At 38.6% G+C, this 23,369-nt stretch overlaps 2 protein-coding genes and 1 pseudogene across 3 annotated transcripts in view; 1 reads left to right on the plus strand and 2 right to left on the minus strand.

Moving 5' to 3' along the window:
• DLAT (dihydrolipoamide S-acetyltransferase) overlaps positions 1-15,432 on the plus strand; it is a 31,830-nt gene extending 16,398 nt beyond the window's left edge. The window contains exons 8-14 of the mRNA XM_040257950.1: positions 3,278-3,345; positions 4,389-4,481; positions 4,840-4,947; positions 5,500-5,615; positions 11,573-11,735; positions 12,725-12,861; positions 13,444-15,432. Coding sequence (XP_040113884.1) covers positions 3,278-3,345; positions 4,389-4,481; positions 4,840-4,947; positions 5,500-5,615; positions 11,573-11,735; positions 12,725-12,861; positions 13,444-13,573 — 815 coding nt within the window. The 3' untranslated portion in view covers positions 13,574-15,432. The remainder of the gene's footprint in view (positions 1-3,277; positions 3,346-4,388; positions 4,482-4,839; positions 4,948-5,499; positions 5,616-11,572; positions 11,736-12,724; positions 12,862-13,443) is intronic.
• Positions 7,405-7,907, minus strand: LOC120876249 (annotated as a pseudogene).
• PIH1D2 (PIH1 domain containing 2) lies at positions 11,008-23,363 on the minus strand. Of its 2 annotated transcripts, XM_040257960.1 has the most exons (7): positions 23,076-23,353; positions 21,866-22,068; positions 21,334-21,457; positions 20,664-20,909; positions 19,135-19,400; positions 17,311-17,441; positions 11,008-11,395 (listed from the first exon to the last, which is right to left on the minus strand). In XM_040257960.1, exons 2-7 carry the CDS (start codon positions 22,040-22,042, stop codon positions 11,356-11,358), a joined length of 984 nt encoding a protein of 327 aa, XP_040113894.1. In that variant the 5' UTR covers positions 22,043-22,068; positions 23,076-23,353; the 3' UTR covers positions 11,008-11,355. The 2 variants fall into 2 exon arrangements, with proteins under 2 accessions (XP_040113894.1, XP_040113896.1); XM_040257962.1 differs by lacking the exon at positions 11,008-11,395 and having other exon boundaries at positions 16,852-17,441; positions 23,076-23,363.
• Between the last annotated feature and the right edge of the window lie 6 nt (positions 23,364-23,369).

The raw sequence follows: 23,369 nt of genomic DNA on the forward strand, positions 1-23,369 counted from the left end.
AACAGCTCTTCTTGGCAGAGCGAGGGTGGGTTCCTCTGCATTGTAGCATGTCTAGCAGCATCCTTGGCTCTTACTCGCTACATGGTAGTAGCATCCCCCACTGTAACGACCAGAAAACATTTCAAACATTGCCAGATGCCCCCCTGGCAAAACTGCAGAATTGCCTTGTTGAGAACCAGTTGTCTAACATAAAGGGATAAATTGATGATGCAGAATAATTTGGCAAGGAACAAAGTTCTTAGATGTAAAAGGGGATGAGATTGCTCTTGGGTAGGTATTGGGACAGTTTGTCTGTTTTTATAGGAGGGAAGAGAATATGGGGTGGTTTTATAGGTTTGGTGGCAGCAGATGAGGGTAGAACTTCTCTGGTTGCTGCTATTTGTTAGGTAAAATATAAAGTGAGCTAGGAGGAGGGATTGGGGGCAGGAGGAGAAAGGGACGACCGAGGATGAGATGGCTGGATGGCATCACGGACTCGATGGACATGAGTCTGAGTGAACTCTGGGAGATGGTGATGGACAGGGAGGCCTGGCGTGCTGCGATTCATGGGGTCGCAAAGAGTCGGACACGACTGAGCGACTGAACTGAACTGAACTGAGGAATTCCCTGGTGGTTTATTGGTTAGGACTTGGTGCTTTGACTACTGTGGCCTGGGTTCAGTCCCTGGTTGGGGAACAGAGATCCTGCAAGCTGCTCAGCATGGCCAAAACGTATAAAGTGAGGGGACTTGTGGTAGAATTAGTGTGGGAAGGTCTGAAGTTAGAGAGTGTGGAATACTGTTCTTTGAGATTGTGAAAGTGACTTCAGGAGAAACAAGTTATCTTCTGGGTAGTTTTGTGAGTCTATTTTAGATTTATGTCTCTGATTTATAGTACAGTCAGTCAGCTAGGTGTGTACTTGTTTCTCCCAGCAATATTAAACAACTGTGGTGCTGGCACTGAGAAGGCACATGTTACAAAGCTTGCCCGGACAGTGATGGTAACAATGATCCGTAGAGTGTAGGGAGGAAGTGAGGACAGGAGGCTCACAACAGATGATGAGAGTGGAGGAGTCAGTCTTGATGAAGTGGAAGAAATTTTGCAGTGGGTGGAAGGAATGGCTTAAAATAAGTGAGCTGAGAGGATCAGCAGTTAGTGTTTTTCTGACACCCAACTCTAACATGAAATGTAATGTTTTTTTCCAGACCATCAGTCAGTTCTATGACACCACCCGGGTAACCAACAGTTCAATCCTATTCTGACACTAACTCTCCAGAGTTAGCATCAGACTCCACAGGTTTAAGGGTCCAGTCCCACAAGTCTGCCCTCATTTCAGGGGCCAGTTGCGAGTCCTGGGGACCACCCATATTTCTTTTCCATGGGCTATAAACCAGAAGTTCCTAAGACCCCCCCCCCCCCGCCCTCAGGTTTGATAATCATTAGAATGATTCACAGAACTCAGCAAAGCACTTTACTGTTGCCTATTTATTGTAAAAGATACAACTCAGGAACAGTCAAATGGAAGAGATGCATCAGAGAGCATGGGTGCCCTTGTGGGAGCACCATCCCTTGGCACATTAATATGTTCACCAACCCAGAAACCCTCCAGGTCTGGTTCAGGAGTTTTTATTTTTATAGGGGTGTGGTTGCCCCTTTACAGGCATGGTTGATTATACCATTGTATGTGTGTGCTCAGTTGCCCAGTCATGTCCGACTCTTTGAGCCTGCCAGGCTCCTCTGTCCATGAAGTTTTCCAGGCAAGAATACTGGAGTGGGTTGCCATTTCCTTCTCCAGGGGATCTTCCTGACCTATACATCTCTTGCATCTCCCGCATTAGCAGGCAGATTCTTTACCACTGCGCCACCTGGAAAGCTGGATTGTATCATTGGCCGTTGATTATTGCACTCAATCTCCAATCCTCACCCCTACCCCCTTCCCAAGGGACAGGTTGCTCGCTAAATTTGACCAAAATGTGATCATTTTGGGAGAAGCTGTTTGAAAGCCTAACCCTGATGTTCAGAGTTTGATTGTCTCAGAGCTACCCACATTATGGTTTATATTTCTTTGATGCAGAGCATTCTCACATGACTGTCCCATTTTATCTTCATGACATACCCATGAGCGGGGGCTGGTATGACAATCTGTCCTACAGATGAGACTAAGAGCAGATGAGATTAAGTGACTGTAGTCATGTGTCTAGTTCATATTTGACAGCAGCCCTACACTCCTAGTCTAGTGATCTTCCTTTTATACTATACTGCCTAATGATGACCTGTTACGTCTTCCTAGGGAGATAGGCAAAATAATTTCAGAGATTTCTACCAACTCCTAATAGGGAGTTCTTATGGGTGGCTGAAGATAAGCATAAGACAGGTCCTGCAGTTTCCTCGTCTTAAGGAACTACAGGGTTTGAGATTAGCCGTGGTTGCAAAGGAAGGCTATGGTTTCTGTCCTTTATAATGAAGGTGATCTCATAGTACTGCTGCCTCTGTTCTAAGCTCCTGGTAATACACAGTCTTAGCCAACCAGTTTTCGTAATGAAGGAAAGGACTTGGGACGAACTGCACACAAGAATCCTTTTAAAAGTCATTCTTTGGAGGAAGATGAATCAATTTGACCAAATTTTTTTTTTAGAAGTGTGCAAGGGTAAAGGGTATTTTAATACTGAATCTCCTTAGAATTAACATTCAGGATTATCTACTTAGGTGTAATGTTAAACCTAAGAGGCCATGAATGAATGGGAGGAGGAAACAAACTGAATGAAAGTAAAACTAAGCCTTGTTGAGGGAACTTTGAAGATCTTTCTTTATGTGTAACATGATGGCTATTTCCTTCATAATCTCGTAACACAAGCCAGTATAGAGCCTTGGCTGCTATGAGAAAGTTGTGAATGATGGAGACCACATATGGATTGAATGATTCTAACAGATGAGATCATTGCATTTGAAAGTTATTCATGCTATTTCATGGTAAAAAAAAAAAAAAAGTTACCCAATTTGTCCAAAATAATCGTTATCATGTCTGTAGAAAGATAATTCTTTTAACATCAAATGAATGTAGAACGGAAATGAGATCTTTTCAGAGTTCAGAAAGGGTGTTTTGGAGCTAACCAAGAGGAGGTGACCGAAGCTGGTATTTTTTAGAGAAATATTTAAGGGGCATGGTTGAGGCAGTGGCCCCTTCAGAGGGTTGGTGGTAGAGAACCTCTAGGAGCTTGTGCTTCTGGATCGCAGTGCTGATTTCCTTGAGGAATCCGCAGTTCACTCTCCCCTACGTGGTATTTCTGTGTCTCCTCCAGGGACCGGACCAGATGGCAGAATCGTCAAGAAGGACATTGACTCCTTTGTGCCTGCTAAAGCTGCTCCTGTGAGTTCTGTTCGGCTTTTAAATTCTGGTTGCAGCCTCCTTTGCAGAGTGCTTTATCCAGCCTGTTAGACCCTTGCATACAGTGAGTGAAATCACTGAATCAGTGCTGTGTTTTCTTTGTCTGATTTTACTGGCTGACAATATATAAGTATGAATGTGTTGTTATTCATACACAAAAGCAAAGATGCTACGGTGATGGTTTAGGTGCTAAGTCATGTCCGACTGTTGCAATCCCATGGACTGTAGCCTGCCAGGCTCCCCTGTCCATGGGATTCTCCAGGCTGGGATACTGGAGTGGGTTGCCATTTCCTTCTCCAGAGGATTTTCCCAACCCAGGAATTTAACCCTAGTCTCCTGCATTGCAGGCAGATTCTTCACCAACTGAGCTATGAGGGAAGCCCCAAAGATGCTATAGTACATTGAAATCCTTCAAAGTTGTTTTTGTTTTTTGAGTAGAGATACTAAAATTTTCCTAACATATTATCTCACTCAGACACTATTTTTAAGCATGCTTGACTTGGATTTGAGTTTTATGTGGTTAATTAGTCCACAGAGGGATTAAATCCACATAGTCAACTCTCATCAGCAAAGGTGCTAAGATAATCAGCTATAAGTAAGGATAATGATTTAGTTATTTAGATGTTTGCTTTAAAATGAAAGATTTGTCGCTATTTTTTATTGACGCTCTTCATGAGAATACAGTACCTTCTTTGTATTTATCTCAATCTTTTCAATTTAAGATGCTTTGATTGTTTTTCTTGAGGAAAATAGTGCAAAAAAATTATTTTGATGGAAACTAGTCATAGAAAAATGACACTTAAAATCTGATTACCCAATTCCAAGTATGAAAATTAAAAACAAGTTTTAAAGAAGCACATTCCAGATCTGAGTCCCTTTTGCTCCCTTGGGATAGAAATAGTTATTTTTCTGTAAGCCCTTTAATTTTTACTTTGCCATCTGTAAAAGGATCACTAACAGTAGTTCACAGTTGCTGATGCTAAGACTAAGCCACAGTTACTAAGAACCTTTTTACATCTCTCTAGACTCCAGCAGCTGCTGTGCCTCCCCCGAGTCCAGGAGTGGCTCCAGTTCCTACAGGTGTCTTCACAGATATCCCAATCAGCAACATTCGCCGAGTAAGAGTATTACCGTAACTCCAGACCTCAAGCTGTTGGGGGCATCTTTACTCTGATTGTTCAGTTGCATTCATAGTTTAAAACATTAAGAAGAGACGTTTTTAAAATTGTGGATCTTTGATGATTCATTTAGTAAATGTTTGGTTTGGCCAGTTGAATTTTCAGAATACACAAACACTGTGTTCTGATTAAATACTATTACAGGGGCTAAGTTGTGCTACAGTCCTACATCTTTCAGTTCTAATAATACTTCGGGTAAGCATCACCAGGGAGCAGGATAAAGGGGCAAACAGAGCCCTGAGTAGATAATGTCTCATCTCAACTGAAGATAATTGATTTTTTAATCTCTTGATTTCAGGTCATTGCACAGCGGTTAATGCAATCTAAGCAAACCATACCTCATTATTACCTTTCTATTGATGTCAATATGGGAGAAGTTTTGTTGGTACGGAAAGAACTTAATAAGGTAAAAGGTCTGGAAATTCCACCTCTATAAATTCTAAAAATCTTGTTTTCCTTCACTGAATATTTACGTTTTTGTCCCTGTATTGTATTTTGTTATAAATGCCAGTTGATGATGGAAAGTGGATGTCATCTTAATTTTAACTTGCAGAAAATATCCTGGAGCATTTTCATTTTCTAACCCTTGATTAAAGCTTATCGTTAAAGTCAACTTTGCCATGGATCCATTTTAGCCTCACATAGTCACTATGATTCTTTGAGACTACTTGGGTCTCTTCAGGTAGGTAAGAAACAGTGTTTGCTTTGTCTTCATACCTACTTAGTGCTTAGTTATTTTGTAACTTACAGATGCAGCTAGAACAGCCCTTAGCAGGAAATTTAACAGGTGTAATGGTCTACATTAGAAAAGATGAAAAAGAAACAACTTTTGGTTTCTTTTCATCCTTTTTACCTCAGGACATTTGTATATCCATCCCCTCCCACCTTCTCAAGATTATATAGTTTCAGTCTTCAAGAAGAGAATTTAAGAAACTATAATGATTTCTTTCCTTTGCAGATGTTAGAAGGAAAAAGCAAAATTTCCGTCAATGACTTCATTATAAAAGCTTCAGCTTTGGCATGTTTAAAAGTTCCTGAAGCAAATTCTTCTTGGCTGGACACAGTTATAAGACAGTAAGTATAACCCTTTTAGGGAAGGTGTGTTCTATCTCTCTCTCTCTCTCTATATATATATATATATGTATATATACACATCAGCAGGTTTTTTTGTGTTACCTAATGTATAAGTAGGAGTGTAGGGAGTAAGAAGAAACAGAATACAGAGTGGGAGATGACTTCCATGGGCAAAACAACTCGAAAACAACATAAAACTGTTTCTGAGACCATGCTAAATTTAATCAGTAAGGACTACAGATGCTTAAGAGTTCCGGGAAGGGAGATGAGTGTACAGATATGTATAATTAAGTTGATAATGACTCTCACAAGGCAGGATTGAAATGGTTTGTTCACCAATTAGTTCTGCTAAAACTTTAGTGGTGGCAAAATTGAAAACAAAACCAAAAAAGCAGCATTTGTTAATATTACGGTATCATGAGACTGGCATGGTGCTTAGTGTCTTTCGCATGTTGTCCCATTTAATTCTTAGGACCACCTTATGAGGTAGGTGCTTTTACTCCTCTATTTTCCAGATGAAGAAACTGAGGCTCAGTAAGTTGAGTTGCTCCCTAAGTTCATATGTTAGTAAGCAGCAGAACTGGGATTGGAACCAGGATTCTGACTCAGTCTAGCCTTTCTCTACTATGTAGATGGTTTTATATTATTAATTTAATTTTTATTACAGTAATAGTATATACTTTAGAATATTAATTCGTGGCTTATGGTGACCTGCTCAGCCTTTATCTGAGGTCCACTCCCAAGAGGCAACACAGCCTTTAAACTATTATTTCTTTTGGTATTTACCTTTATATTTCTTTGGGCTTCCCTGGTGGCTCAGATGATAAAGAATCTGCCTCCAATTCAGGAGACCGAGGTTTGATCCCTGAGTCGGGAAGATCCTCTGGAGAAGGAAATGGCAGCTCATTCCAGTATTCTTGCCTGGAGAATTCCATGGACAGAGGAGCCTGGTGGGCTATAGTCCATGGGGTTACAAACAGTCAGAAATGACTGAGTGACTAATTTCACTTTTCATCTCTCTCTTTTTTTTTGATGTGTTCACTTTCTTTAATAACACTACATTTACCATATTATCACCATGGAATGTGAATTCAGGTTAGACAAGAGAATTTCATCAATACAGCACAGCAAAGTTTGTAGTATACCAAAGTTTGCATACTGTCTGACCAAACCAGCTTGCTCGTAAATCACTTTCATTATAGGCAATTTTTAAATTTATGATTCTTTTAGAGAAAATGAACATACTGCACACATTTTAAAAGTGTTTTTCATTTACCTTTGCATTAGCACTTAAAATGCATATTTCTATTTCAAAATAACATTTACAATTATTCTAATATAACAGCAGCAAAATATAATTTTGCAATTACAAAAGAGCTAAAAGGGATCTACAGTTAAGTTATTCTCATGTTTACAACTACGATTCTAAAATAAGTTATACTTCAAAGTGGCTGTTACCAGCTTTTTTAGGTTTGGTTTAAAAACACACATAGACATTCAGGAGGTTTATAATGTTGTATTCCATGCAGTGTTCTGAAAGGATTCCTCAAGCGCCTACCAGCCCTTAAAACCGTACTTAGTCCACAAGGCCGTCAGAGAGTTAAACTAAGTGGGGTAAATAGGATTCCCACATTACATCAAAAGCATATGATTATTCTGCAGCCACTGGGAGCATTTTCAGGATTGGCATGTTGTTTTCTTTAAAACTAATTTCATCAGAAGGGTTTAAGAAGGTGGACGGGTAACACTAGCAAATATATTTAAAAGTGATATGTTTATGTTGTGCTAATCTGACTCCCCTGAGTGACCTAGCTAGTGAACTAGTCACGAGTAACTTGGTCACCAGGCAAATCAAGCCTGCAAGAAAGGAAGCCAGTATTCAAATTACCGTGTTCTTGTCTGACCCAAACAATTTATTTTCAACAGAAACATTGTAACCTCAATATGAGATGTCTAACTAAAGCAAGCACCACCAGGACCAAGATGGCATCTCCTCTTCTAAGGTTTAGGTTTTGCCCAGAATTCTTGATACAGGGAATCGCCCGTATCAAGAGTCATTGCTCCCCCAACAAAGCCTTGGACTGCCACACGCATGTGGGTCAGGTGAACAGACATTTTGATATTTCTGCTGCTCTTCCATTTATGTAATCCATATGCAATGATTGCTGCAAAACGTGCCATTCCAGTGGGAACAAGTGGTGCCTCTCTAGGTTTTCAGATGAGTTTAGGTCCCTGATCTTCATCATATGAAGAAAGAGAAGCGTGTCGCTTGACATAGTGGTTGAAGAATCTTTAGACAATGACAGGACGTTTCAGGTTCCTACTGGCTTCTGACCTGGCTCCCGCATCTGCCATCTACCTTCATATTTCTAAATAACATTTTTCTGTTGCCTTTTTGTCATTTTTTCATTTCACTTATTTTATCACCTTTCTGTTAAAGAAGGTTAAATTTTAGCTTTTTTGTACCCTCTCTACAAACACATATACACAACCCATTATCCGACTAGATTGATTATAGTATAGATTTGTAAATTGCTCATCATCGTTTCTTTCTGAAGTTTCTTTCAGAAAAAAAAAAGTTTCAGTTTCTATCTGAAACTCCCCAGGAAAACTAAACCTATTTCCCAAGACTGAAAAATGGTTTACTGATTCTGATTTTCGTCTTGGTCACCCTGCTGTTAGAGAACATCTGAGGGTGTTATTATTCTTTAGAGACTATATTAGTTTTCTAGGGCTGCCAGTACAAATTACCACAAAGTTTGTGGCTTAACAAAAATTTACTCTCTCCTAGTTCCGAAAGTTAGACGTGTGAAATTAAGGTATCAGCAGGACCATGCTCCCTGCACGGGGTCTTGGGTGAACTCTTGCTCTCTCCAGCTCTGGCGGCTTCGGGCATTCCTTGGCTTGGGGCTGCCTAGCTCCAGCTTCACATGGCCTTCATGTGTCCATGTCTTCCCTTCTGTCTCTTACAAGGACAATTGGCATTGGATTAAGGCCCACCCAGATAACCCAGGGTGAACTCATCTCAAGGGCATGAATATATCAGTGAAGACCTTTTTACTAAATATGGTCACATTAATGGACTCTGGGATTAAGACATAGACATAGCTTTGAGAGCACGGTTTATGAACATTTGAGGACAATTCTTTGTACTGACATATGTCTTCATTTCTTTTGGGTAGACTCCTTGGAGTGGAGTTGCTGGATTGTAGGGTAAATTTATGTTTAACCTTTTAAGAATATCTGAAGGAAACACTACTTAGATGAAGGGATGGTGGTTGCAGCTCAAGTTCTATGAATTATTTATTAATCCTTACCAAATGCCCTTCATTTATTTGTTCATGCAGCTATTTAACAAATATTTATTGAACATACAGTGTTAACTGGATTTTGTCGTTGTTCAGTCGCTTAGTCATGTCTGATTCTTTGCAATCCCATGGACTGCAGCACACCAGGCTTCCCTGTCCTTCACCATCTCCCTGAGTTTGCCCAAACTCATGTCCTTTGAGTCAGTGATGTCATCCAACCATCTCATCCTCTGTCGCCCCCTTCAGCCCTCAGTCTTTCCCAGCATCAGGGTCTTTTCCAATGAGTTGGTTCTTCGCATCAAGTATTGGAGTTTCAGCATCAGCCCTACCAGTGAATATTGAGGATTGATTTCCTTTACGATTGGCTGGTTTAGTGATGAACAAGATAGGAAACACCATCCCTACTCTATTAGGAATATTTTTAAACATTACTGTAGTAACAGGATAATTTAAGAAAGCAGTGCTGCTGTGTGACACCTTGGCCAGAGCCCAGCTGTGGTAGCTGCTGAGTGTCACTGTATTATTAGAGCAGGTCCCTATGTTTGCAACTGGCAAAAGCCTGCTGCCTCGGGCCAGCTTGGGCACACTGAGGGGTTTGGTACCCATAATATCCAAAGATCTGGAGTTCTTTTTTCATGTGAAGTTTTAACTTTTTTAAGTTGAAGGATAATTGATTTATAATATTATATTAGTTTTAGGATTATGACATAGTGATTCAGTGTTTTTATGGATTGCACTCCCTTATAAGTTATTACAAGATAATGGCTATAATTCCCTGTGCTCTATATGTTTGTTGCTTATCTATTTTATACGTGGTAGTCTGTATCTGTTAATCACATACAACCAGTTCGTCACTCTGCCCTTTCCCCTCTCCTTTGGTAACCACTAGCTTGTTTTCTCTCTGAGTTTGTTTCTGTTGTGCAAGTATATCCATTTGTATTATTTTTTACATTCCACATATAAGATATACAGTATTTGTCTTTCCCTGATTTATTTCCTGAAGCATAATGTTCCCTAGGTCTATCTAAGTGGCTGCAGATGGTAGAATATCATTCTTTTTTTTCTGGCTGAGTAATATTCCTATGCGTGTGTATATGTGTGTGTGTGAGTGAGTGAGATGTCCGTTGTCTGTTGATGGGCACTTGGACTTGGGCTGCTTCCCTGTCTTTAATTTTTATGTTCATTTTTCTGGATATATATACCCAGAAGTGGAATTGCTGGATCATATAATAGTTCTATTTTACTTTTTTTAAGGAACCTCCGTACTCTTCCTATAGTGGTTGCACCAGTTTATTGATGCATTCTCACCAACAATTTATAATTTATGCTTTCTCACCCTTTTCATCCTTGCCAACATTTGTTAACTTTTTTCTTAATTGCAGAACACTTTAGCAGGGGCCCTTACACAGACAACCCCTAAGGAGATCCTGATACAGTTCAGGAGTTTGGGAACTTAGTTGGGGGGGGAATATCATTCTTTTTTACTAATCTTTATTGTGATATTTGGGCTTCCCTGATAGCTCAGTTGGGAAAGAATGTGCTTGCATTGCAGGAGATCCCAGTTCGATTCCTCAATCAGGAAGATGTGCTGGAGAAGGGATAGGCTACCCATGCCAGTATTCTTGGGGTTCCCTTGTAGCTCAGCTGGTAAAGAATCCGCCTGCATTGTGGGAGACCTGGGTTTGATCCCTGGGTTGGGAAGATCCCCTGGAGAAGGGAAAGGCTACCCACTCTAGTATTCTGGCCTAGAGAATTCCATGGACTGTATAGTTCATGAGGTCGCAAAGAGTTGGACATGACTAAGTGACTTTCACTTTCAGTGTGAAATTTAGCATTTTCTCCTATCATAGAGAACAAATCAAAGAGGTGTTTTAATACTTGTGCTGATAACCAGATAAAATTGAGTTGTTTTTATATGCATTGTAGTTGTTAGGGATGTCTTAAAATATATCTCTACTTCAAAAGCATAGCCATAATTAGATCTGCTGCAAGACTTTTGAAGCACATGTATCACAGTTTTGTTTTTTGAATAGTTCAGTAACTGAATTTCAGTATATTTTGTTTGGGGGGGAGGTTTTTATCTATTTTAAGTATTTTGTTTCCTGCGTTTAAAAATTCTGAGAAGGGACCCAAATGCAACGGTGTCTGCAGCATAGAAAAGATGAGGAATCCTGCTTTTATGTTCTAAGACAGCACTAGCTCCCTGCCATGGGAGCACTCCTGTTTCTCCCCGTACAGTTCTTCTCCTTCAGTCTTCCTTTTATCTGCTCAAGCTCTACTTGCAGACGAAGCTCCAGCTGGTCCTCTTCATCTCGTAAACCTAAGGAGTTCTTTTCAGTTCTCACTGGATGCTGAATGTTTTTTTCCCAATTATGTTCATGACGTTGGTCAGTGCCGATAAGGGGTAGTTAGTGAGTACATGTGAAGCCAACCTATGGACACACTGCTAATTCATTTTTAAAGTGTGCAAGTCTAAAAAAATAAAAGTGCAGGTATAAGAGAGGGCATAGCAAAATTCAAAAACCAGGCAAGATCTCTCTGGCTAAAAAGGAACACAGCCTGAATACTGCTGTTCTTGCTTGACCTGACACAGACTCTTAACAGTTGATGCTTATTGAGCTTTACTTTTCTTTTTTTCTTTTTAAATAGAAATCATGTTGTTGATATCAGTGTTGCAGTTAGTACTCCTGCAGGACTCATCACACCTATTGTATTTAATGCACATATAAAAGGACTGGAAACCATTGCTAATGATGTTGTTTCTTTAGCAACCAAAGCACGAGAGGGTAAACTACAACCACATGAGTTCCAGGTAAGATATTATGTATTTACTTTATGGATGTTACTATGCTATTTTAGTGAATTGTATTGTTTTTAAAGTTGGCCTTACGCTTTTATTGCATTTTCCGCTTTTTGATTCTGCCTGTGTTCTCACTGACAGAAGGTCTTGAAAATAAAGAAAAATTGAGTACCCTATCAAAAGCTGAAAAAAAAAATTTTCAAGTAGTGTGCAAAAGCCACACAACTGACTTGTGTTCATGTTGCTATGGTTGTGTGTTTTCAGCAAACTATACCCTATTCAGTCTTTTCTTTTTTTTCCCTTTCACCTTTATGTGTAATTAGTAAATAGGAATTGTATATATTTAAGGTGTACAACTTGATGTTTTGATATATGTATACTCTGTGATCGTGACAAGGTAATTAACCTATCTGTCACCTTATATACTTACCATTTTCCTTTTTTTAATGGTAGTTGAGTCCTTTTTTTAGAAAATATATTATTGAAGTATAGTCAATTTACAGTGTGTTAATTTCTATTGTGTAGCAGAGTGTCTCAGTTATACATGTCTATACATTCTTTTTCATATTCTTTTCCATTATGGTTTATTACAGGATATGGAATATAGTTCCCTGTGCTGTACAGTAGGACCTTGTTGTATATCCATCCTATATCTAATAGTTTGTATCTGTTAATCCCAGACTCCCAATTGAACCCCCCCGCCGCCGCCCACTTAGCAACTATGAGTCTGTTCTCTATGTCTGTGAGTCTATTTGTGTTTCATAGATAAGTTCATTTGTGTCATATTTTATATTGCACATATAAATGATATCATATGGTATTTGTCTTTCTCTTTCTGACTTGCTTAGTATGATAATCTCTAGGTTCATCCATGTTGCTAAGAATCCCTTCTTAAAGTAAAACATCTTAAGGTTTTTTTCACAAAACATTTGTCATTGTTTTCCGATGTATATTGACAAGCAGTTATGATGAGCTGTTTTTAAATCTTTTTTTTCCTTTAGGGTGGCACTTTTACGATCTCAAATTTAGGAATGTTTGGGATTAAGAACTTCTCTGCTATTATAAACCCACCTCAAGCATGTATTTTGGCAGTTGGTGCTTCAGAGGATAGACTGGTTCCAGCAGATAATGAAAAAGGGTAAGTGCCAAAATGGAGAAGGAGTTGTAAACTTAGTTTCATTACAGTATACCTGGCTTTGAGTCTTAAGTTTTATAATTATTGGCATGGCATACTGGAGCTTCACACAGAGCTAGATGTAAGCACAGAGTGAAGTTTCTCAGGGCACTAACTTCTTATTTTGCTATTTGAGATGGGAAGTTTTACTTACTCTAGGTCAGGGGTCAGCATAATTTTTTCTTAAAGAGCCAGTTAGTAAATGTTTTATTTTTTCTGGGTCATGCAGTTGCTGTTGGAAATACTTGGCTATTGTGGTATGAAAGCAGGCATAGCCAATACAAAAATGTATTCCAGTAAATCTGTGTTTGGTGGGATTTGGCCTGTGGGCTCTTGTTTCCTGACCTACATTGTTCAGATGGTTGTTTGGTCTGTTTCTTCAAACTATTGATTTGAGCTAGAGGTGTACAACCTGTGAAGAGTAGGAGAAAAATAATGTTACCTGGTTGGGAGTGTAAGTTGGGAGCTGGCATTTGGGCTGGTTACTAGCTAACATCCAGTGATTGCTTTCCGAATACCTAATAATGTTTCTTAACCTTTTTCTAGATTTGACGTGGCCAGCATGATGTCCGTTACACTCAGTTGTGATCACCGGGTTGTCGATGGAGCAGTTGGAGCCCAGTGGCTTGCTGAGTTTAGAAAGTACCTTGAAAAGCCTGTCACCATGTTGTTATAATTAATCCAAGAATTTCTAGACTCTCCTAGGTCACATTGTTTCATTCTTACGAAGGTATTCATTAAATGGTGGTTCTCTTTTTATTTTAAGGTTAACCAGTTATTTTTGAGTCTGTCCAGATAAGTTATTTGTAATGGGCATTACTGAATTTTTTAAAAATGCCAATTACATCCCAATATTATGCACATTTAATAAACACCAGATTTTAAGCTGTGTACTCCAGGTCAAGGGGCCTGTGGCATAGCCCTTTGGTAGTATCTCCTTCCACTGGAAATGCAGAGGTAGAATTGTGGTTCCCTATTGAAACAGGCACATAAAAGTAACCTTGATGAGACCTTGAGATTTTGAAATTTAATAACCTCAAATGTTTTGATTAGATTTGAGAAAAGAGAAGTCAGGAAAACTTCTTTTGGAGAAAGGATTTGAACTGAAACTTGATTTTGGAATTTAAACCTAGTTAAAAATTTTCTGTTACATAAATCTTGGTTTATCATGGATGGAAAGCATGGAGAACTTGAAGGAAAATATGAGAAAACTTTAAAAGTCAACATTTTCATAGGACTGTTCAATCAGCTGTTCTTTGTTTATTTTTCTATGAATTCAGAAATGGTTGTGTTCTCCTCTTGAGATGAAGATATAAATATGAACCAGCTCCTTGGTATAAGTGAGAATTTGTGTGTGTATCTATTTAAATAATTTAAATGTGTCATTGCGAGAGCAGAATTCTATAATTGCCTCAAATAAAAGAATATGCTTATAGAATTTAACAGAGTGAACTTGTGAAAGTAGAATTTTTCCTATAAAATTAACTAGTGGTTACTTGCAAATGAACTTAATTACTAGGATTTATTACTTAAATACTTGAAAAACTTGTATCAAGTAACTGTGGAATGGACTAAGTGTATATATGTAAATATGGTTCCTAGTGAGATATGTGCCAAAGTCCATTTATCATCAAGTTGTGTCTGAAAAGAAAAAGGGGAGAGATACACTAGTGGATAGTTTGGAGTGATAAAAGATGGTGACTGGGACAAATGAGTCATTTCTACTTGGATAAAGTGGAAAATGTTAAATGTGTATAAAAAGAAGTGTTCTATGTTTTTCCACCCAATGTTGTCTCATGTAAAATAAGAAAACCCTAAAATCCTGTCAGAGAGAAAAAGATTATTTAGGTTGTTTGCTACCTTATCAGCCTAAATATTTATTTTCCATTTTCTTACAATTTGCCTTTCTGTAGTGGGGTGGGGGGTGGTTCAGGATAATAAAAATGAATTACAAACATTATCACAGTTCTAGAGTTTCTATGGAATTGATGCGATTTAATAAATAAATTTGGAATTATGACTATTAGCAAATCTGATCCTCCTTGTAAAATGTAATATGCAGAACTATTCCCTGAAGTTTAGGTCTTTCAATGTTGAATCTGTTTCTAAATGTTCATTATTACATGGTGCACAAGTGACACTTGATATATTCCAGAAATATTTTCCTTGATGTATTATTATGAAAAGTCAGTTAATCTGACTTTTCAGTAGTGATTTTAGCTTGAATTGAAGATTATGGAGAAGGAACAAACTTATGACAAGGGACCATCGTAGTATGAGCCACATCTGGTTCAAATACATGAAACTTCAAAGATAATTCATTATTTGGTAGTGTTTATGGCTCTCTTGTTCCCTTGAGAGAAAAATTTAAAAGTTGCATTCTAATAAAAATTGTTCTGAGTTAAAAATTAACCTGAGCTATAATCTAAGTTTGGATTCAGTTTATTTCCCTTACCAGATGGAATGAACAAGTGTTAGAAATAGTGTTTTGGTTCAAATTAGATTGTTTGAAAATTAAACTATATGTTTTCAATGAGTCTTGTCTAATATTTTTGATTTGTTGGTAATTATTTTTCACATTAGATTTTTTTAAGACCAGGAACAGCTATGTACATGGTAAGCTCTTAATACAGATACATTTTGAGTTTATAGAATTGGTAAAATAAGTTCTGAGTTTGGGAGCATATAATCTAACCTTCAGGCTCAAGGAGCCCTCTTGTTAGGAGGTGGCACATAGCAAGAAGGAAATGTGGTCTGGCTCTTGTGAATGCAGTAGTATCCCAAGGCCTGGACTGCAGAAGTTGACCAGTGCGAGTGGTCCCAGGATTGTGCTGTAAGGAATTCTCATCACTCAGTAATGCATAAACTCTGGAGGACATGAGAAAATAATCACTATTGATTCTTAATCTCTAAAGCTAAGTTTGTAGAAAAATCTGGTATCTTAATCAAGGATAATTCATGTCCATCTCAAAGTTTTCAGTTTTGAAGAATATCTTGATAAGATTCAGATTAAACTGCTTAACTGTTCATTATTAGTTGATGCTCTTCCTGACCAGAGTTTTGCTTTTTGTAGGGAGGGGGAGGTGGAGATGTTGTAAGTGAAGGTATTTTGGAAAACTAGGATGTAAGTTTACCATTTTAATGTTAAGCATGCTAGATCTTGTACTAATTAATAAGTACACAATTACAAACTCCTGATATAAGTAACACCTAAGTGTGAGAGTGCAAGAGTAGAGATTCAGCTATTTCTGTGTAAGTAGGTATGGGAATTTATAGAAATTAAGTTTGACAGTGATTTTTTAGAAGAAAAGATAAGGTCAAAGCATTCCAAGTCTTTTGAAGGATGAGTATAGGATATCACAGTTCTAGAAAACTTTCCGACAATAAATAATCCTATTGCTAGAAAAATTCAAGTCCACACCAGGTTTAAGAAAATTACTCATTTCTAATTATCATAGGTCAGATCCACACATTAGTTTCTAAAGTTAAAAGTTTTAAAATTAATGAGAACTTTATTTAAAGACCTTATGTTGAATTAGAAATTAATAATTACAAGGAGAGTGTTTTGTATTTAGAAAAGACAAGGGATGTTTGAAGTTTGGTGTGAATGTTGCTTACTTGGATATAAATTGGAAAACTGATACTTTTGTATTGAACAAAGAACTGACAGATGAATGGGAGTTTAAAAGTACATCACTTCTGTATTTTAAAAGTTATTTTCTTAAGAGAAAGGCACTTGTCCCAAAGTCAGCTCCTTTGCCTTAAATTAGAGTTGGGTGTATTCTATGTCTTATGTGTAATAATACCCGATGACTGTCACTGCATCGTTTTATCTAATCCACAGACAAGTCCATACCTGATATTAAAGGGAGGTAGGCCTGGGTGGCTTGGACTCCTGCCAGAGCTTGCTTTATAGCAGTACAGAGGTTCATAGAAGCAAAGGTTTACACATTATTACACTGGTCCTACATCTTTATTGCTGGAGGAAACTTTCACTGCTAAGGCACATCTTGGTAGTAAAGAACTTCTTGCACAGTCTGGAATTTATTCCTGATGCAAAAATTTACTAGAGACAAAAATGTTTTCAACTAGTAAACAATTCTTACATATTATAATACCTAGAGACAGACTTTTCCCAAATGGTATTTAAGTTACTTGAGGCCATTACAAATATCTTCAAAACAAGTATATCATGGCAGTACTGTTTTTGGTAGCTTCTGCTTACTGCCAAGTTTACTTGAGGAGAAAGAATTTTAAAAAGCAGTTGATGAGAAAATCTCATTCCATCAAAAGAAACTCTTAGAAAACGAAACTTAAAGGTTTTTAAGATAAACCTCTTCACAGATAATGGAGGCCCTCTAATTCACATGACTTTTCACAGAAAACTCCAAATACTCGATGCTTTGAACTTACACCAGTGGCATTGTGACGATTAAAGTGGCTTTCTCTTTGATAAATTTTGCTGTAGTCATTTCAGTATCCACAGATTCTGGAAGATTTAGATATAATCTGTACTTTTCAGAGACCTCGATCAATATATCATCCTAAAAAAAAAATAAACCAAGAGAGATTTTAAAAGATGAAAGTAGAAAAGTATTTCCTGGTTGGAATTTGTTACAGGTTTACTGTTCCCAGTTATTCACTCCTTTCCCGTAAGAAGAGGGTCCACTTAAGAGCAGTAAAGGCATTATAAATCCCTGTGATCCTGAGGTGGTCATTGTTCAGTGCCTTAAAAGTGAATTGATGACAGTAGCAGAAGATGGGTGCTGCCATTATAAACTAAGTGGCACTGACTTCAGGGCTGACCAGCAAACAGCAAGAAAACTTGCTGGAGACTGGAAGGATGGCGATCTGTGTTTTATGGTGACAAAGCTCTTATCACAATAATTTGGAAGACAGTCTACCTCATTAACTTGTGTTTTTAGGTACAGAAATGGGAACATAAGAATGTTATTTGCATGCGTTGGTTCTGTTGGCTACATTTAACAAGGTACTACAAAAAGATGAAGTTAGAAAAGTTCTCAATATGCAAGGGAATATAAGAATTGGAAGGGAATATACAGAGCACATAAATTCTAAGACTTGAATGAAAAATGGAACCAATTTTTATTTTCAACCAGTAATAAAATTGAGAAATAACCTTTCAGCCTCAACATTCCATGGGCAGCAAACAGGTTGAGTAAGCTCCTCAGCACCTAATGACAGCATAGTCTTCAACGCTCTTTTCAGGCATGGCTAAGGTAGATTATGAAAGAGAAAAAAACCTCCCAAAGAATGGAGCTAAAAGTCATGGAAAATAATGGAACTATGTTATGGGGAGGGAGGTGGGAAGGGGGTTCATGTTTGGGAACGCATGTACACCCGTGGTGGATTCATGTCAATGTATGGCAAAACCAATACAGTATTGTAAAGTAAAATAAAGTAAAAAAAAAAAAAAAAAAAGGAACGAGGAGACAGTAATCAAGGAAGCTTGTCAAGGGACCTCAGCAAGAACATCCTCTACCTCCAGGAAAGGGACCTTTGCACTATCTGCCTACCAGGGTTTTAGAATTGCCGAGTACCAATAACTACTGTATGCCTTACAGTTTTCCAGTTTCTGAATTGAGACTGTTGATTGTGGTTATTCTCTCTCCGTTCACACTGTATGAGGCATGGGGTTACAGAAATAGATAACTTGTCATTGCAGTTCATGCAAATTTTGTCTAATGCAGATTATGATGGCAAAATCCTGCACTTTGGAGTCTGATACTGGGATTGGAGGTATGTTTCTTGGGAAAAGAAGCAAATACTTGTGACCAAGAGGGTGGACTGTGGTAGACTGTAGATTGTTGCTTTTCTAAGAGGATTTATGCATCCTTGTCATGTAACTTCCAGTGACTGCTTGTGAGAAGAATGTTCTTTCCAGCCGTATTGATGTAGGACTTGGCCTTCTGACTTTTTGATCAATACAATATGAACATAAGTAATACATTCCATATGTGAGAGGAAGTTTTAGGATCTATTGCATGGTTTCACCATTTCTATTTTCCCTCTTCCATCAGAATGACTTGTCTAAAGTGAAAATTGTTCTTTCACCTTGTATCTTAAAACGTGCAACGCACAGAGCAAAGCAGGATGAGCTGACATGTAACCTGAGCAAATTATTGTCAGCCACTGAGATTGTGGAGTTATTTTTTACTGCAGCATAACAGTGATTATTGACTGATGCAAATTTACAGTATTACCTATTCAGCTTACCTCAGAAACACTAAGGTCACAGAGAGATACTGAATTAATACCAGGTAATTCAACTTTCAATTCAATTTTCAGAGGTTTCTCATTCTGATCTGCCACAAGTTTTAATTCATAGGCTGGTCTCTTCATCTCCACTTCAATCTCTGTACTAGAAATCTCTTCGATCAGACATGCTGTTTTACTTGAAACTTGGTCTTTCGGCAGTAAAAGTTGAGGAAACTGATCTGAATTGCTCACAGTACTGCTTCTTATCTTTTCAAGGGTTAGTTCTTTATTTTAAAAAAGGAAGATGAAATCACAAAATTAATCAACATGAAATACTATCAGGCAATGAGCTGTAACAGTGGTAGTGTTAGCCAAGATGGCAGACAAAGCTGCAGGTAAATTGGTTTGGGAATCTTAAAAGAGTCTTAAACCAGAGAATCTGGTTTAAAAGTTTGCAGGATTTATCTTTAAGGACAGGCTAATATTTTTTTAAAATTTTATTGAAGTATAGTTGATGTACAGGGTTGTGTTTAATATCTGTGGAATAGCAAAAAGACCCAGTTATATATTTTTCATATTCTTTTCCATTATGGTTTATCACAGGATATTGAATATAGTTTCCTGTGCCATACAATAGGACCTTGTTTATTCATCCTATATATAATAGTTTGCATCTGCTAATCCCAAACTCCCAGCCCATTTCTCACTTTCCCTTGCAACCACAAGTCTTTTCCTTATGAGTCTGTTTCTTAGGTAGGTTCATTTGTGTTGTTTTTTAGATTCCACACATAAGCGATATCATATGGTATTTGTCTTCCTCCTGATTTACTTCGCTTAGTATGATAATCTCTAGGCCCATGTATGTTGTTGTTTAGTCACGAAATTGTATCCAACTCTTTTGAGACCCTATGGACTGTAGCCGGCCAGGCTTCTCTGTCTATGGGATTTCCCAGGCAGGAATACTGGAGTGGGTTGCCATTTTCTTCTCCAGGGGATCTTCCTGACCTGTGGATCCGACCCACACCTCCTGAATTGGGAGGCGAGTCCTTTACCATTGAATCATCAGGGAAGCCTCTGTCTATGTTGTTGCTGCTGCTGCTACTGCTGCTAAGTCGCTTCAGTCATATCCAACTCTGTGCGACCCCATAGATGGCAGCCCACCAGGCTCCCTCATCCCTGGGATTCTCCAGGCAAGAACACTGGAGTGGGTTGCCATTTCCTTTTCCAATGCATGCAACTGAAAAGTGAAAGTGAAGTCGATCAGCCGTGTCCAGCTCTTAGCGACCCCATGGACTGCAGCCTACCAGGCTCCTCCGTCCATGGGATTTTCCAGGCAAGAGTACTGGAGTGGGGTGCTGGAGTGGGGTGCCATTGCCTTCTCTGCCATCTATGTTGGGATATGCTAATATTTCTAATATCTAATCTTTATATTTTTCTGTCTTAAATTTCTCATCTTTTACAGTTGAGACTTCTAGTTTGCAAAATGTACACCAGAAGCAAAAAACATTTTAAATCAGATCACTTTCCGTTACTTTTCATTAATTTACCGTTTCTCATTTTCTCTCTCAAGTCTGCGGGATTGGTTTGGATTCCCATCAGATTTTGTTTCATTCTTTGAATGCTTCCTTTTATTCTAAATTTGGTAATAGAATAACAGTTTGAGAGAGTAAGTTGGAGTTGTTCCTCAATGCATTTCATGGCCATCCGTATTAGTTGATCTTTTTTCACTTGGTCTTTCTCTGCTGCCTGGAGAACATCAGGATGATAGGCAACATCGATGACTGTGTAAACATCTGTGTGTGTAATTCAGAGGGAGTACAATGAAGACAATTTGTTTTACTAATGCTATCGTCAGGTAATATTTTAAGTCATAGCCTGATAAAGATGGAAAAGTATAAATTCTATTTCTGTATTTTCAAAGTAATCACAATGGTGCTATATATATAAAATTCCAATTAGAGCATTTCTTGGCATTTTATATGAATTAAAATAGCTCATATTATTAGGAAATTAAATAGTATTCAATTTTCACAAAGTACCCTTATTCAGTTCAGTCGCTCAGTTGTGTCCAACTCTTTGCAACTCCATGGACCCTTATTATTCATTGACTATACCATGACCAAATATGTAATGCTTTTTACCAAGTAAAATCTGGCCCATGCTTATTCCCACATCCCAATTTTTAAAATGTGCTTTCTCTCCCATAATTCTATGTACCTGATGTCTCAGATGTATCTTCTGGTCTGCCAATACTTAGAGGTACTGGATGAGTGGCTGATTCTGGAGCTGGGATCCTTTTCCACTGACATAGGTTGATAAAAAGTAATTTTTCTTTTGGTTTCTAGAAAGCAAAAAATTTGCATGTCTCAAAATCCAGTTTTTAAATTAAAAAAAAATATCCTAAAGGTAACTCATCACAGAGTTACCTCCCCAACCAAATAACTTCTCTTTATTTGAAAAATCTCCAACTATATTATTCTCTATGAAATAATTACATTACTTTTGATTTTTATTCTAGCAGAAAAATGACTGATTTGGGGATCTCCAAAATGTGTCAAATATGAAATTCCCATTCTTACTCCATCAACACTATCTTTCAAATTACATTCAATTTTCCATTATTCAGAATGGCAGTTTCCCTCAATGTTCTTATGCTGAAGTAGTAATAGCTAAGGGTAAGCCATTGTCTGGTTATTCCAGGACCATTTCAATCAGGACTTCCCTTTCTCTGGGCACCAACTCTACATACCAGGATCCTGGTTTGTAGACAGAGCTGTGGTTCTGGGGTAGCACAGAGCTCTTTCCCCTCTTTGAGCTGCTGTTGAATGAACTTCTGATAGCTCTCAGGGTTACTTTCAGCTAGATCATCTAAGAGGTTCCAGAACTGAGTAACCTGGGTAAGCAGACCATTTGAGGATGACTCCATGATTGAGATGAATAGGCCTCTTAAGCCTGCGGAAAGACATGACTTAAGGAAGAAAAAAAATCTCACCTCGAATCTATTCTTTGCGGGGAGAAGGAACAGTTCAGGGGCTGTTTTGTTGAAGTTGACAGCTATTCTTAACACCAGTGCCTAACAGATTATGGATCAGCAGTTTTATCTTTTCCTTATATTCTATTTAGTACCCTTTCTTACATTCTCAAGGTGCTCTCTCAGATGGTAAGTCCTTACCTCTGCATAGACCCTCACAAGCCTTGCTGCTGCTGCTAAGTCGCTTTAGTCGTGTCCGACTCTGTGTGACCCCATAGACGGCAGCCCACCAGGCTCCCCCATCCCTGGGATCCTCCAGGCAAGAACACTGGAGTGGGTTGCCATTTCCTTCTCCAATGCATGAAAGGGAAAAGTGAAAGTGAAGTCGCTCAGTCGTGTCCGACTCTTAGCGACCCCATGGACTGCAGCCTACCAGGCTCCTCCGTCCATAGGATTTCCAGGCAAGAGTACTGGAGTGGGTCGCCAGTGCCTTCTCCGCTTGAGAGGTCATTTAAAGTTTGTTTCAACACCCGCGTATATGCTAACTGGGGCCTGAATTTGCTAGAAGTGTGCTGTGGGTTGACGGCCACCTGAGACTTCCTCAATCCTCAGCATAGTTTAGGAGTTAAAAGCATGGACTCTGCAGCCAGAATGCCGAGATTCCACTCTTAGCTCTATCATTTACTAGCTGTGTGATCTTGAGAAATTAATTTACACATGTGCCTCAGTTTATTCTCCTCGAAATGGAGGCGATAATACCTATCTCATAGGGTTATCGTGAGAATTAAGTAAGCTAATACGGAGAGGCTGGAACACCTGCCGAGAATAATAATATTCTCTCTACCACTTGAGATAACCTCCCTCTAAGCCCCCTCCGTCAATGGAGACGTATCTCACAGCATCCACAGAATGAGGAGGATTCTCCAAATACTACATTAAGACTAGACTAAATGGGAAATTTAATTTTTCCAGAGGTCGGCGAACCTACCTCTTCCTGTGGTTTTTTGACAAAACGCTACGCCTGTTACCAGGGTAACCACACTGGGACAACATCTAATTGAGTCCGGAAAGCTCCAGACAAAAACGTCTTATCTTTCTACATCCAGTTCCCGAGTCTTCTCCTTCCGGTGCTGGGCTTGCTTTTCGGCTGAGCCTGACCCACTTCTTTTCCAGGACGGACCTTGCCTCCCGTTCTACCTCTGAAGACGTCTAGAGTGTCCTGGAAACCCTTCTGTGGGAATCCTTGGGATTTCTGTTGGTGGGAAGAATTTCCCATGAGCAC

Source organism: Oryx dammah, unplaced genomic scaffold (assembly GCF_014754425.2).
Source record: "Oryx dammah isolate SB20612 unplaced genomic scaffold, SCBI_Odam_1.1 HiC_scaffold_17, whole genome shotgun sequence".
NCBI classification, from domain to species: Eukaryota; Metazoa; Chordata; class Mammalia; order Artiodactyla; family Bovidae; genus Oryx; species Oryx dammah.

What these genes read in the sequence shown, in the direction of transcription:
- PIH1D2 (XM_040257960.1), bottom strand. Translation starts at nt 22,042, where the DNA reads ATGGAGTCATCCTCAAATGGTCTGCTTACCCAGGTTACTCAGTTCTGG. An exon ending in GAGAGAGAAAATGAGAAACG is followed by an intron (nt 19,401 to 20,663) that starts GTAAATTAATGA and finishes TTTAAAATAAAG; the next exon opens with AACTAACCCTTGAAAAGATA. An exon ending in GTGACCTTAGTGTTTCTGAG is followed by an intron (nt 17,442 to 19,134) that starts GTAAGCTGAATA and finishes TTTTTTTTTTAG; the next exon opens with GATGATATATTGATCGAGGT.